This window comes from Brachyistius frenatus, unplaced genomic scaffold (assembly GCF_029030835.1).
Source record: "Brachyistius frenatus isolate BFR_SWC_R1_liver_20210118 unplaced genomic scaffold, ASM2903083v1 Contig_418, whole genome shotgun sequence".
Classification (NCBI taxonomy): domain Eukaryota; kingdom Metazoa; phylum Chordata; class Actinopteri; family Embiotocidae; genus Brachyistius; species Brachyistius frenatus.
In genome coordinates, this window is record NW_027211017.1 from 46,414 (window position 1) to 60,763 (window position 14,350).

The 14,350-nt window shown below is 42.2% G+C and overlaps 1 protein-coding gene across 1 annotated transcript; it reads left to right on the forward strand.

Annotated features, from left to right (window-relative positions):
• Positions 1–917: 917 nt before the first annotated feature.
• slc30a2 (solute carrier family 30 member 2) lies at positions 918–13,322 on the forward strand. The gene is made up of 8 exons (XM_069725278.1): positions 918–1,031; positions 7,130–7,341; positions 9,032–9,178; positions 9,506–9,659; positions 10,224–10,455; positions 11,064–11,169; positions 11,788–11,922; positions 13,129–13,322. The coding sequence occupies exons 1-8, from the start codon at positions 949–951 to the stop codon at positions 13,272–13,274; spliced, it is 1,215 nt and encodes a 404-aa protein (XP_069581379.1). The 5' UTR covers positions 918–948; the 3' UTR covers positions 13,275–13,322.
• The last annotated feature ends 1,028 nt before the right edge of the window (positions 13,323–14,350 follow it).

Sequence of the window (14,350 nt, forward strand, 5' to 3'; positions counted from 1 at the left end):
TGTAAAAACATATAAACACTTTTTGGTGCCTTTCAGCTGGAATAAGAGTTTGAAAATAAATCAAGCTGTTGTAAATGAACATATAAAGTGACATGTAGGCTAAAAAATGTCAAAGTAAAAAAACAAAAATAGAAGTTTATGCTGATATTAGACACATTTTTACAAAGTGTGGGTAGTTCATGGGTATTTAAAGTTTTATTTTTTTGCCAGAGTAACACGTCTTTCATGCAAGTCAGTGTTTCATTGTGCAGTGAAATACCATTTTATTTCAATATGAACTTGATTAAGTTCCTGTTGTAATTTTAGGCTGTACATAATAAGAATTTGAAAGCTGCACAAATTGTTTTGCTGCTCAGTGACTTTAATTACTGAGGCTCGTCCCATATCGGGATTCACCGAGCTGAGGTGTGTGTGTGTGTGTGTGTGTGTGTGTGTGTGTGTGTGTGTGTGTGTGTGTGTGTGTGTGTGTGTGTGTGTGTGTGTGTGTGTGTGTGTGTGTGTGTGTGTGTGATGATCAGTCAGCCTCAGACTGTGTTTCTGTCCAGTAACAACAGCTGCAGTGTTGGAGTTCGCTGCTGCTGCTGCTGCTGCTCCGTGTTCGAGGCTACAACTCCGGCCAAATTAAAAAAAAACACCAAAAAAACCAACAATTCTCCCTCAGAAAAAAAAAAAAAGAAAAAAGAAAACCCCCGCGTGTGGTTTCCTCCCTCCGGCTGCTGCTTTCTCTCCGCATCCGCAATGAAGGAATTTACTGGTTTATCGTGAAGTCCCAGAGATGACGAGGACTCGGCCGACTTTCCCCCGCGACGACTGAACACACCAGCGGACCTGTCGAGTCTCACCCGCAGCTGTCCTGCGCAACGTTTATGATATCTTTTTTTTAAATTATTATTATTATTATTATTATTATTACTAATTCTCAGACTTGGACAACCGGCTGAATAAGAAATGGATACCAACGCTGCGAATTCGGAGAAATCTCACCTGATAGACGAGAAGAACGCCAAGATGTATTCCCTAAAACTGCAAAGGTGGGGGAGCAACGTGTTTATTATAACTGCAGCATGGATAATATTAATGCATGTGCGGGGGGGAGGTGGGGGAGAGAGAGAGAGAAGAGGGGGGTTCAAGTTACCAGAACAAAATTCAGGCTAAAATTTGGGCACAAAAAAAAAAAAAATCTGTGAATGAAAAAAAATACATCAAAAATGGTATCATGTCAAGTTTAAAGAAAGGGAGCGAGATTTATTTTTGTGCAGCAATTTGAAGAGCAAAAAGTTGTGTATTTTGGAATTGACATGCGAAGGTGTGACTGTGGTGCATGTTGAACACGCGGGCTGTTTTTTTCATTTGATTTTTTTATGTTGAATGAACAAATTCATTTCCATGCTCGGCTTGTTTCTGGACAGCCGTATGTGATAAATGGCCTCCGGAGGGGCCAGTTCACTGAGCAATTGGCTTAAAACTCATCATCTGTTATTAAGGGAAGGTGCAACGCACGCGCAGCGGGCTCCCCTGGTCGGTGCACGTTCAGCCCGCGTGGGAACGGAGATGCAGGTGTTTGTACCTGCAGCTGACGGTGCACGTGTGTGTTTGCGTGTTAAAAATATTAGTCGAAGTGAGATAAAAAAAAAAAAAAAAAAAAGAAGGAATCGTTGGCCTGTAATAGCAATAAAATGTCTATTTATTGTCCTTGAAATAAATACCATTTACGGACCATTAAATATAATTTCTAATTAAAAGTAGCGTTAAAAACAACATTTAATTGAGGTTTTTTTTGGAAGCTATCTCAAAATAAAATGAATGCAGATGACAAATATGTTCTTGTGCACGCGGTGAAACATCTGCAACAGATCCCATTCAGGTCTGTTTGTTCAGCACAAAACCAGCTGCTGCAAAAACACACCTGGTGGCTTTCTTTCAACATGCTCCGGAAAACAGGTGGAAATGTGGCAAATACTGGAACAAAACGTGGAGAAAAATAATCATAATCAATTTAAAAAAAAAAATCTAATCCAAACGCTTTACTGTAAATTCACTCAACCGTAAACCTCAATATTTCAGTTTTTCAGGAAAAAAAATAAAATCTTCATGTGGGCGTCGTCACGGTCTGTTTGCAAAATCAATACGTGTTATAAATGACACGTCGTTCAGAAGTGACGTGATGTTTTAGATAAACTGTTTCGCGCTTCCAAATTTGTTGTTTTCCACTGTTTCTTTTTTGCCAAAGCAGCGTGTTTAAAGAGATGCGAAGTGACTGGAAATGTTACGAGGAAAAACTGCAGCGGGAGGAAAATTAAATCGGATTTAAATGGTAAATATTGTTCCAAACATACAGGCCTCTGAAAAAAAAAACACATCCCGTATATTGAGATAAAAAAAAAAAAAAAAAAAAAGATGAATAAAGGGTTCAAAAGATAAGTGCTGAGACACAGACATGTGCATATGGCACTATAGGATTTCATGCACCATTTGCACCGCTCATGTGCGCGTGCGTGTGGGTGTGTTTACTGTCAGCTTTTTTTTTTTTTTTTTTACCCAGATGGCTGCAAAGTGTTTTTTTTTTAATTTTTTTTTATAAGGAAGTGACTTTCAGTGTTCACATTAAAACAATATACATAATATAGACTGTTCGTTATTTTACAATCTGCAGAGTCAGCATTAAAAAAAGACACAAAAATATATATAAACATTAATAATAGAATAATATTGACAAAAGTGTCCAATCAGGCAAAGGAAATCCATACCTAGATATGTTTACTTATATTTGGTTCTACGATCAGTTCAGTTCGTATTGAGCACAAATTCTGTTTTCTCAAATTGCTTTGAATTTTTCTGGTTTCGCAGAACCAGTGAACATTATTAAACTATCGCAGGAGTATTGGAACACTTAAACTCACTGTTATTATCTTTGGGTGTATAACATGTGAAAAAAAAGGTGGTAAAAGTATTAAAAATTAGTATGAAAAATGACTAAACGGTCCAAAATCCCAAAATGTTGAGTGTACGAGGATATAACAGAGAAGAAATTAATAAATATTCACATTTCAGAAGGTGGCAGCAGTGAGTCAATAAAAAAAATAAAATAATCGATTGTCAAAATTGTTGCCAATAGATTTTGTCAATCAACTAACGCAGTGATTCCCAAACTGTGGTGTGTGTACCGCTGGCGGTACGTGAGGCTCCACCTAGTGGGCAACAAGAGCATTGCTGAAAGGCTAATAAATGCCCCCCCAAAAAATTGTCATTTAATTTTATTACGTTGACGTCACGTCCGATGTAGCATCGTGCTAATGTTAGCTTTACGCAGCCAAATCACGACTCCTCGGTCACTGATTTTAGTTATGAGTGAAACTTTTTATCTTTACGTATTTTGAAACAGGAGCCTTTCGTTGTCGTTATTCAGCGTTTGTGGGGCTTTTGTTGCGGTAAAATTGGAGAATTTACTTTTACAAGCTGTCGGTATCTGCAAGTTGGAAGCCAACGACTAACTTTCGAGTGTTAAATGGTGGAAAACGACGTGGAAATATGAATGGAAACATGACATGTCCTGTCAGTTTCATCTGGCTGATTAGATGAATGGAAACGATTCTGACGATCGCGGAAAAATTATTGTTGTCAGCTTCAATAATCGCGATCCGACAATTATGTAATAATTGTGACAGGCCTATTAAACCTAAGTGTATACTGATGGGTTGTTTTTCTCCTTCTTGGAAAACACCAAATCCCCATGGCAGATTCACAAATACACAAAAATATATGTTTTTCCTCTTTGCACTGACAAAGTGAAAAAATAAAATAAAATGAAACCATGACAAAAAAAACCTGATCAGTTCTCACAGTTTAAACTCGGAGCTAATTTAAACGTACTTAAATCTGAAATAATCGCTGTGGCAGTATTTTTTTGTACCAGCTTAAAAAAATAAATAAAAAAAAAAACTCCAGTACTGCAGTCTACTAATGAAAACTAAGACTAAGGACTAAGTACTAAGTATTCATACTGCAGTCAGTAAAAATCACCCGGAGAAGAAGGATTCTCTTCCACAGCACTGATCACTAATTCATTGCAGTGTTTTTTATGATATCGCCCAATTTACTGAAGCCTATTTACTGCATCGTTTGCTCGCCAGCGATTGCGCTATTTCAGGCAGCACATGAAGGCACCATAATTGTCTTTGGGGTTATTGGCAGTCTGGCAGAAGACAGCGAGTTGATCACTGCTTCGGCCTCCAGAAAAATTCCCTCTGATAATAACCAGTGAAGTCAATCTGGCTTTGTCACAGGCGTTTGGTCACCAGCCCGGTGTCTGGTCGACTCGCTGTAATATGTTCCCACTATAAGCTTTATATTGACTTTGCATTTCAAGTAAAAAAAAATGGAATGTCAAGTTTATATGTCTAGACAAATAACTAGGCGCAGCCGTGCAGGCGGATCGGTGAGGCTCACCAAAGTTTTTACAGTTCATCCTGAAGGTGACATGAATGGTTGTACCAAATTTCACGGTAATGAATTTAATAGTTGTGGAGATATTTCACCCAAGAGGAAGGATTCATTCTCTGGTCGTTTGGACCAAATTACTGGAAAAATCGCCGCCTTTGCGTTTTGTTGTCTTTGTAATTTGTAAAAAAAAAAAAACTAAATGGACGTGCGGATTACATCCACTTCATGTAAAGATTTGAAAATCTCAGCAGGAAACCCAAATTTCCCCCAAAATAATGAATTCTTCCTTTAAGAGAAACACGAGACAACCTGATTAGAATCTCAAACTTTCAGAATTAGACTGGACGTCCATCAAAAACACAACAGCAATAAGATCATAATCATCCTCAACTTCACTTGGACGTGTTTGGTAGAGCGCCAACACGCATTCCTCTGAAGACGTAGATACGCTGCTTTTATCTTTTCTCACTGCAGACCTCTGATATATCAAACTGCAGTTGTAATTAAATGCTTGATGTACCTTCTTTTTTTTTTTTTTCTCCGAGGACTCATTTCATTTCACAGATCGCTGAATATTCCCTCGGGTGTCAGTGAAAGTGAAAGTGCCAACAAACACTGTTTACCTGCCCTGCGGGGTATTGACAAACAGATGAAGTCTATTTAAAAAAAAAAAAAAAAATTAAAAAATATCTAATATTTATATTATAGGAGGAGACACATGGTGTGTTTCATGTCATTTTGACGACTGAGCACAAACAATCAATTACTTTATCAGCCACTGAGATTAAAAAAAAAGAAAAGGAAAAACAATATCCATTTATTTCCATTTGAATGCTTGTTAAAGACGCTTACTCAGCAGTTTACCTCAACATAACTTACTCTCGTGTGAATCTCAGTTATATCTAAGTACGAGATAAACCACGACGGAGTTGAACCTCGGACAGTCATGAAAATCCAATCTGCCAACACAATACGCAAAATGGAAAAACGTTGCGTTAATCTGACACGCTCACGTGTTATGGTTACCGCTGCTTTGTGATCACGCGATTTCAAATAGCTTAGATTTGCGACTTTGTATAAGTAGCCCGTATTGTTTTCGGGAAAATCACAAACAAAAAAAGTTGTACAGGTTCTTTTTAAATTAAGTAAACATTGTATTAGGGGTAATATTGGATTTTATTTCGATGTAATTTCTTACAATGCTAGTCCTGTATGTCATTTTGCTATTTTTTTTTTTTTTTTTTTTAAGCTTTAGTTTATTGGGGATTTTTTTACCTATCAAAAAAAATTCCACATCCACTTTTTGGACTTCAAATTAGCTGACAAACTTTTACGACCGAACAGACTGAACAATGTGTTTTTGTGTTTATTGTCTGAACATATTTGAATACAAATCCTTCAAAGATCATATTTCATTTGCGCACATTGGAGCATCACCCGGTGGCGTGCTATGTTGTATGTATGTAAACTATAGTGTGTGTGTGTGTGTGTGTGTGTGTGTGTGTGTGTGTGTGTGTGTGTGTGTGTGTGTGTGTGTGTGTGTGTGTGTGTGTTTCTCTCACGTCCCAGCGGTATAATTGAACAGAATCCGTTTTCCACTTGACCGGTTCTTTTGAGCTCGGACAACCCCGAAGACGAGTGTGTGTGTGATAACGGCTAATCACGCAACGCTCGCAATCTCCTGTGTGTGTGTGTGTGTGTGTGTGTGTGTGTGTGTGTGTGTGTGTGTGTGTGTGTGTGTGTGTGTGTGTGTGTGTGTGTGTGTGTGTATTGTTATCTCAAGTAAGGCCAAATTAGGTTTTTTTCCACCTCATTAGCCACATCATCGCATCCACCCCCACCACCTCACCGCATATGGTAAGAACAGCAACCTGGGAGTGTGTGTGTGTGTGTGTGTGTGTGTGTGTGTGTGTGTGTGTGTGTGTGTGTGTGTGTGTGTGTGTGTGTGTGTGTGTGTGTGTGTGAGACTAAAATGGAAAAGTCTGCGGGGTTTTGTTTGTTGCTCTGGTGATTAAAATCCAGTTCATTGTATGTGTTGTCAGAGGTGAAGTCTACCGGCCGAACACTGAGTAGTTTAACGTTCAATCATTGTAACCAGGTCGTGATGTGGAAAAACAAACCTCGTCCGTTAGACATAACGATGTTTAAGTGAAAAAAATTAAAATAAATAAATAACAACAATTTTCACCTGAGAAATCTCGACGCTACTGTTGTTATTGTCGCTGGTTTGAGCGCCGACAGGAAACTATTCAGTGATATTTGGAGTGGTGACGGAACAAAAAGTTAACAAAGCAAAACAAACCTTTTCTTAAAGAATTAGTTTGACATTTTGAGAGTTTTATTCATTTGCTTACTTGCATGAAGTCAGAGGAGAAGATTGAAAGTTATCTCAGGTCTATAAGTGAATGTGAAGTAGCAGTCAGTTAGCTTAGCTTCACATTGAGACCAGAATCAGGTAGAAACACCTCATCTAGCTTTGTACAAAGGGAAAAAGCAGAACAACGCTTTCTTAAAGGAATAATTTGGTCATTTTTATCCATGTTTATAATTATAAGATACAGATCTAATAATCTATTTAATAACTTTAAAGCTAGGGTGTGCAGTTTCCTTACTTCTGTACGTAAAACTTCGGTATAAACTAAAGAGGCGGACCTCTCGCCATTAACGCACACTCTCTGTGACCTCACAGCTCCTTCCCGGACTCCAAAGAGCCGTTTCCAGACTTCCCCTTCAAGAACGGAGACGTGTCCGGTGCCATCGAGCTGAAGCGACCCGTCGGCGGCCACTGCCACGGCCCCAAAGCCGCGCCGTCCGACGGGAGCGCCGACAGGCTGCTGGCCAGGAAGAAGCTCTACATCGCCTCGGTGGTCTGCCTCATCTTCATGATCGGCGAGGTCATCGGTAAACTCACGAAAACCTCGGGAAATCGAGAGAACGGAGGGCCAATGTTTTAGTGGATAATAAAAACTCTTAAAGGGTCAAAACAAGCCACTCAGATTATTATTCAACACTTTCTACAACAAAAGTGAAGCCGATTGGCAGAAAAAAGCCTTAGCAGTAGCACCAAAGCGCCACTAGGGGGCTGACTGCAGAAAATCTCCAATAGACTCCCATTCAAAAAGCATCAACTTCTCTCATGAAATACAAAGTCTGTAAATGTTTTCCACAAGTCATTAAAGTGTCATTTGATAAATTCCCTCCTTCTGATCATTGTTCCGGTCGTCCTTCTGAAAATAATTACAACATTAATTTGATTTTAGGCCTCAAACAGAGCTATGTTTCCTCCTTCCTCTTCCTCCTCCCCACCTCGTCCAAATATGGTCAAGACCAGTTCCAAAAAAAATAAATAAAACCCGCCAAAACTTCAGACTACAGGGCTTAAAATCACAGTTCGCAAACCAACGGGTGACGTCACGGCGGGTCGCCACTCGGTCCGACATAAGTCTGATACCAAGAACTAGATTTGGCTTCAAATCCAGAGAAAAACAAAGCTGTAAAAAAAACAAAAATGACAACTGATGATCCTCATGTTCACGAAAACTTAAAATCTCTCCAAGCTAACTTCACCGTGACGTGAACTTCATTTGTTTTGTGCTTTCTCAAAAATTTATAAATTGGCGTGCAGATTTGCGGAAAACACAAAGTTTACCACGAAGAGACGATTCCCGGACGGTCACGAATAAATACAACGAGGAGAATATTACACATCACAAAATTACCACTTCGTAAGGGAGCAAAAAAACAACAACCATCAGACGCGTTCACGCAGACATTAAAATCACCGTCATATAATGGAAATGTTTAAGAGAGGCGACGCTGCAATGTTGAACTCTTTATTTCCATCTATTTTTTTTTTTTATCGCTGAGGGTTTAAAACGGTGGCTGACTGCCCAGATGTTTAAAGCTCTATCAAAGAATAAAAAATACAAAAATCTCTCTTTTACCCGAGGCGATACAAACTGTAACGGTTTGTAGTTGCTTTAAATCACAGGTTTAATGTACCTCTGAACGGATCCGGAGGTGTATTTAAAAGTTGAGGATGTAATTACTCAGAAGATCTCGCAAAATCGGCGAGCGGCGACGAAACCCTTTCCAGCAGGTTTTGAAAGTCAGTTTTGGAATTATCGTCTTATTACGAAAGAAAAAAAAAAAGAATCACAGAAGCTTCACACTTTTTGACGGATTTGTTTGTTATTTGTTTTTGCGGTAAAATATGAACCATTTCTGTAAATGCAACACGGTAGTATTCCCCCTCTTTTTAGCTAAAATATCTGCACAAACAAACAAACTGTTTTGCCTTTCGATGTCCAACACGTAGCACAAAACCAAAAACATTTCATTTAAAACACAGAAAAGTGTACAAATCCTGACACTTTGGAGTTTACGACTTTCACGTTTGGGATTCCTGCTTAATTCATCAATTCATTTAGAAAATATGAGAATTGTTGACTTGCTAATTTAGCCACAAATCTTTTTAGCTCCAGTTCAGCATTCACACATACGCTTTTTTTTTTTCCGCAGTTATTTGCCGGATTATTAACTTTTTTTTCTGCCGTCACAGTTTTTTTTTGTCCTCCTGGTTTCCTTGCAGGAGGCTACCTGGCCCACAGCCTGGCCATCATGACCGACGCCGCCCACCTCCTGACAGACTTTGGCAGCATGATGGTGAGCCTGTTCTCCCTGTGGATCTCCTCCAGGCCGCCCACCAAAACCATGAACTTTGGTTGGCACAGATCAGGTCAGGACGGATGACCGGGTTGGTCTGAGCGGACGGATGAATGGAGACGGATGGATGAATGGAGACGGATGGATGTCGGGACGAACTATTTTGTGTTCTGATAAACTGTAAATTAATCCAACGGTAAACAGTGAAAAAAGTAAACAGTTAACAGCTAATTGGAGTTGCAGCAGAATGAGTTTTTCGCGGTATGATAATATCAGTGTGTGACTGTATTTATTATTTCATTATTATTATCAGTTACACTTTTGATTTGAGGTGCAAAAAAAAGTCTCCCTTTTGAAAATAAATAAAACACAGGAATTGTCTACTGTACCCCCCCCACAGAGATCCTCGGGGCGTTCGTCTCCGTCATGTCCATCTGGATCGTCACCGGAGCGCTGGTCTACTTGGCCATCGAGAGGATCGTTCGCAACGACTACGAGATTGACGGCCACGTCATGCTGATCACCTCTGGCTGCGCCGTCATCGTCAATATTATGTGAGTGCTTCTGGTCTTGACGGGCGTTCGCAGGGAACATTTAGAGTCTTGTTCCGAGCGGACGCAAGCCTCTAATTAACAGCTTGCACGCTGCAAAAAGTCGGTTGATTTGAGGGCCGCTGGTGTGTAATCCTGCTGTCAGCGATCAGTGCAAAGGGGTGATCAAAGGTCGAAATGCACTCATGAGGAGGCCATAGACCGCCTATTATAGAACTCAAATATTTCCCTGATGTGACGCATGATTATTATCACAGGAAGTTGATTACATATTTATTCCTTTATCAGGTAGTGCTAAAAAAATAAATTAATAAATAAAAAAAAAAAAAAGGCATTTTTCTTTCTCGACCTGCAATTTTTTTCTCTAATTCCCGCAAAAAAACAGTCACTTAAAACTCTACAAATTACATCGCGCTTTTTGGAGAAAATCCGCCGCAAAAAAAAAATCAAAAATTTTTGATCGTGACAATCACACAAAAAAACTCTGAAAAACGGATCGACTGTATTTCCTGTGTGCCATTAAGCTTGGCGTCCAAACACACCTGAGGTACCTTCTGTTTTACGCAGAATGGCCTACATCCTCCATCACTCCACCACCTTCCACGCTCACGGCAGCGGCTACCACCAGATCGACGAGGACGGCCACAGCCCCGCCGCCCACGGCCACGCCCACGGCCACGCCCACTCGCTCCTCGGCGGCCACGGCAACACCAGCGTGCGCGCCGCCTTCATCCACGTGGTCGGAGACCTGCTGCAGAGCGTCGGCGTCATGGTGGCGGCGACCGTCATCTACTTTCGGGTCAGATATAGATCACGTTCCATGTTAGGGTGAGACCGAAACGTCGGTGAAAAAAAACCCCAAAAAAGCAATCCTAAATGGTATTTGCTGACATTTTAAAATGCAATTTAACTTCATTTTCAAGTACAAGAACATCATTATTTCTATTATCATCCTCATTTTGATTGGTTGATGGTCTGAATGCTGAATTCAGGAGATTTGCTGCAAAATTCTTGGAAATCCGTATAAAATTTGTCATGATTTTGACTGAATATTCTCAGTAAGATACGTCTCATAATATCGTATACAAAAAGCAGTGACTTTAATGGGTTTTTTTCTTAAAGCATTATCTAAATCTAAAGTGCCAGTTAAAGGGTATTTTTTAATGTGTACAAAAGTGGCAAAGAAAGTAGGAGCTCTTTCATTTATTTTGAGTCTTGTTTATTCTGGATGAAAGGTCAAAGAGTTTCTGTCATCATGCAAGATGTTCCCGTCTTTCTGCCTCGAGCCCTTTAATGCCTCATGACTGGGAAAAAAAGAAAAAAACCACCATCTGATGTCTCTTTACTCGCTCTTTAAAAAGTCTCCGTAACCTCTTTTTTTTTTTTTGTTCTCTCTCTCTCTTTCAGCCCGAGTACAAAGTCGCAGATCCCATCTGCACGTTCCTGTTTTCCGTCTTCGTCCTCTGCACCACCATCACCATCCTCAGAGACGTCTTCCGGATACTGATGGAAGGTACCGGACGTGGGGATCAACGCGGTTCCTTTCTACATGTGTATCTGTCCAAACCCATATAGATATTGAACTCACCGTGACCTTTGACCTTTGACTTTCAAAACCTAAACCTGAGCCAAAGGGAGAAAGTGAAAAATGCGTCGATCCATAGTTTCATCTCTGCCCACGATAAAGCTCTCTACATTCAGCCAGCAGCTGATCAGCTGATCTTAGCATGAACAACACTGCTAGTGCTGCTCTGTCCACAGGCGGCCTCACAATCAACGGACACTCATCAATCAATAAGGCGGAAAAAAAAAAACCCACATCCTCCCAAAATGCTGACCTGCTCCTTTAAGGTGAGCTGGAGGGATATTTCTGACCGTCCCGGTTGTTTCGACTCCCCCAGCTGCGAACGAGCTGTCGAGTTTTGACCTGATCTGACAAGGTCGGCATCGCATGACGCCGAGGGCGGTCAAGTCACATGCACCGACGCCGGGGTTTTGCTGAATAATCACACAAAAAAACACAAAAAAACTCACCGATACCTGTTTCCGACTGCTCGGTGCGAGTCCCACCTTCACAGACGTCCCGTTGGAAACCGTAGCGTCTCATTTTTTTTGGCCTCTTGTTTTTCAGGGTCTCCCAAAGGAATCGAGTTCAACTCGGTGAAGGAGGTGCTGCTGTCGGTGAAAGCTGTCAAGTCCGTGCACAGTCTGCACCTGTGGGCGCTGACTCTGGGCCAGTCGCTGGTCTCCGTTCACCTGGCCGTAGGTACGGCAACGCACCGCCCGCGGGGTTCAGCGGGATGCGCGGGAGATCAAAACCAAACAGGAGAATAGAGAGCTACCGATCAAAAAAGGTTCCGAGGCTTTTCCTGTTGAATGGTAAGTAGCACCGCGACGAGCGCGCAGCAGAAGGGAAGTAAAAAAAAAAATCTTCGTGAGTAAAAATTCCAAGTTCCATCGCCAGAAACCCGAGTTACACACGTTTTTGTGAACGCCGGATCAAGTTTAGTCTCAACTTGGGAAAGTCTCGGCCCCTTGAAAAGCTTCAGCGTGTCCGGCGGCGGTGAAGCGACGGGTCGGGCGAGGAGTTCCGAAGCGACGTTTACGTCTGGAGATGGGGGCGGAGCTTCACCGTCCGAGACCGAAGAAAGAAGGCGCGTCGGGTCGAGGAGACGCCGGGTGGGTTTTCTTTGGTTGTGCAGCCCGCCATTCGTCCCCCCGGGGTCAGACTGTCAACACCGAGTCCACCGAATTTTCAACAGCTAGTTAAAATCCTGCACAGCACAATCCCCCCCCCCCCCCCCCCTCCACCGCCGTCATGATCCCGGACCAGCGCCCGCAAGAAAAAGGTGCGTAACTCAGGTTTAGATGACGATCGGGCGATCAAACTATGGAACACTTACTCACGAGGGTTACAGCTTCCTCCCGCTACGGGCCCGTCACGGCGCTACTCGCCGTTTACACGCCCAACAGTTCGGAAGTTTGTGATCGACCCTCGTAAAGGTTTAACAAAGAACATCAGTGATAGAGTTGCTGGAGGACGTCGGCCGCTTCAGTTTCAAAATACTTCAGGGAGGTCGGCGGTCCGTCCTTTTCTGCTACGTCACCATAACGGCGGCCGTCGAGGGTGAATTGTGTCCACCGTCTCTTGCGAGCGCCCGAAATAGTACGTGTCGGTACGCACTTGAGTTTACGAGACGGAGCCGCAAGATGGAAGGTGGAGGATCTGTTTATAGTCCACTTCAGTCCTGCAAAGTTCAAACCAAAAATCGTGGGACTATTGGGGCCTATGGGCAGTTTTCCACTTGGCTATCCAGAATCTCACCGAATATTTCACGCAGACTTTATTGCTTTCTAGCTCCACTAACTTCTCTTCACGCCAAACAGTTCAGAAAAGAGTCAAGAAATGAAAGTAAAACAGTCGAAGTAGCGCACGAGACTCACCGTGCTGTTTTTCTACTTCCCCCGTCAGAGGAGGGCGCCGACCCTCAGTCGGTGCTGCAGGAGGCCACCGACATCCTCCACACCAAGTTCGGTTTCTACAGCATCACCATCCAGGTGGAGCTCTACTCCGACGACATGAACCACTGCTCCCACTGCCAGGACCCCAGTGACTGATACCCGGCGCCGGACTTGAACCGGCCCCCCGGCAGGACACGGAAACGGCCTCGGACGCCACACGTCGTTCTCTCTGGGAAGGGCTGGATTCACCATGCAGCTTCCTGTCCAGGGAGTAGAAAACAAGGTTGTTGTTTTTTTTGGCAGATTGTCGCGTTGGCCATCAAATCACAAGATATTAAGACGGTGAAATCGTCCATGTGTTGGCGGTAGAGTGGCGACGCCGGGGCTCCATGCTAACATACAAAAAGTGCCTGTTGGGCTTTATGGCATTTTTCTAGTCAGTAATTGATGTAAATGATCTATAAACTTGATATTTTGCTTACCAGACTCATCTAGTATCTAGTTTGCAGCTAGTTTACAAATTCTAAATCTACTAGTGTGGCTGATTTAACAGAGTTGAAGAAAAAGCATTGTGGGTAAACTGCGACGTGTTCTCCGTGTTAGTCTATGCAAGAGGTCTCCATTGATATGACCGCGACCGCTCGGAGCAGCGGGGGTCCATCGTCGCCTTTTGTGACGTCGTGATGGCGATTAATCGTAAAAAGCCTGCTAATTTGCTTTTTTTATTTCGTTTGACCTTCGCTCGCTTTAAGGTTTACGTTTACGCAGCCACACATTTTAGTTCGCGAGTGATGCTAGGTAAGTAAAAAAATAAATAAATAAATAAACACAAGAAAAACTGCCAGATAACACAAGACAAACTGCCAGATATGAGAGCACATACTGTTCGTAATGACTTCACAGTGTCGGGGCTACTTACCTCCAAACTTCACTGTTCATAGCTACACAATAGTGCCGCAAACCCTGATATCTCAGCGTGGAGGCGGTCGCCACTTGTGATGCTACACCTCTCGTGTATCATGTCAAGTGACAGAGCCGAGCATCTGATCATTTGAAAAATAAAAAACACCCAGAAGGCTGTTTATCGATTCTCGATTCTGAAGGTAGAAACAGGATCTACGGATACTCTTCAAACCGTCTGGATAGAAAATTGGACCTCCCAGTTTTTACTTGTTCAAAGTCCGTTTTCTGACACAAACATGCCAGTAGCGCAGGGCTATGAATTCCACTTA

Bases quoted from the DNA above. Each gene is read 5' to 3' on its own strand.
- slc30a2 (XM_069725278.1), top strand. From the start codon at position 949: ATGGATACCAACGCTGCGAATTCGGAGAAATCTCACCTGATAGACGAG. The intron at 7,342-9,031 runs GTAAACTCACGA...GTTTCCTTGCAG, and splicing joins CATGATCGGCGAGGTCATCG to GAGGCTACCTGGCCCACAGC. The intron at 9,179-9,505 runs GTCAGGACGGAT...CCCCCCCCACAG, and splicing joins CTTTGGTTGGCACAGATCAG to AGATCCTCGGGGCGTTCGTC.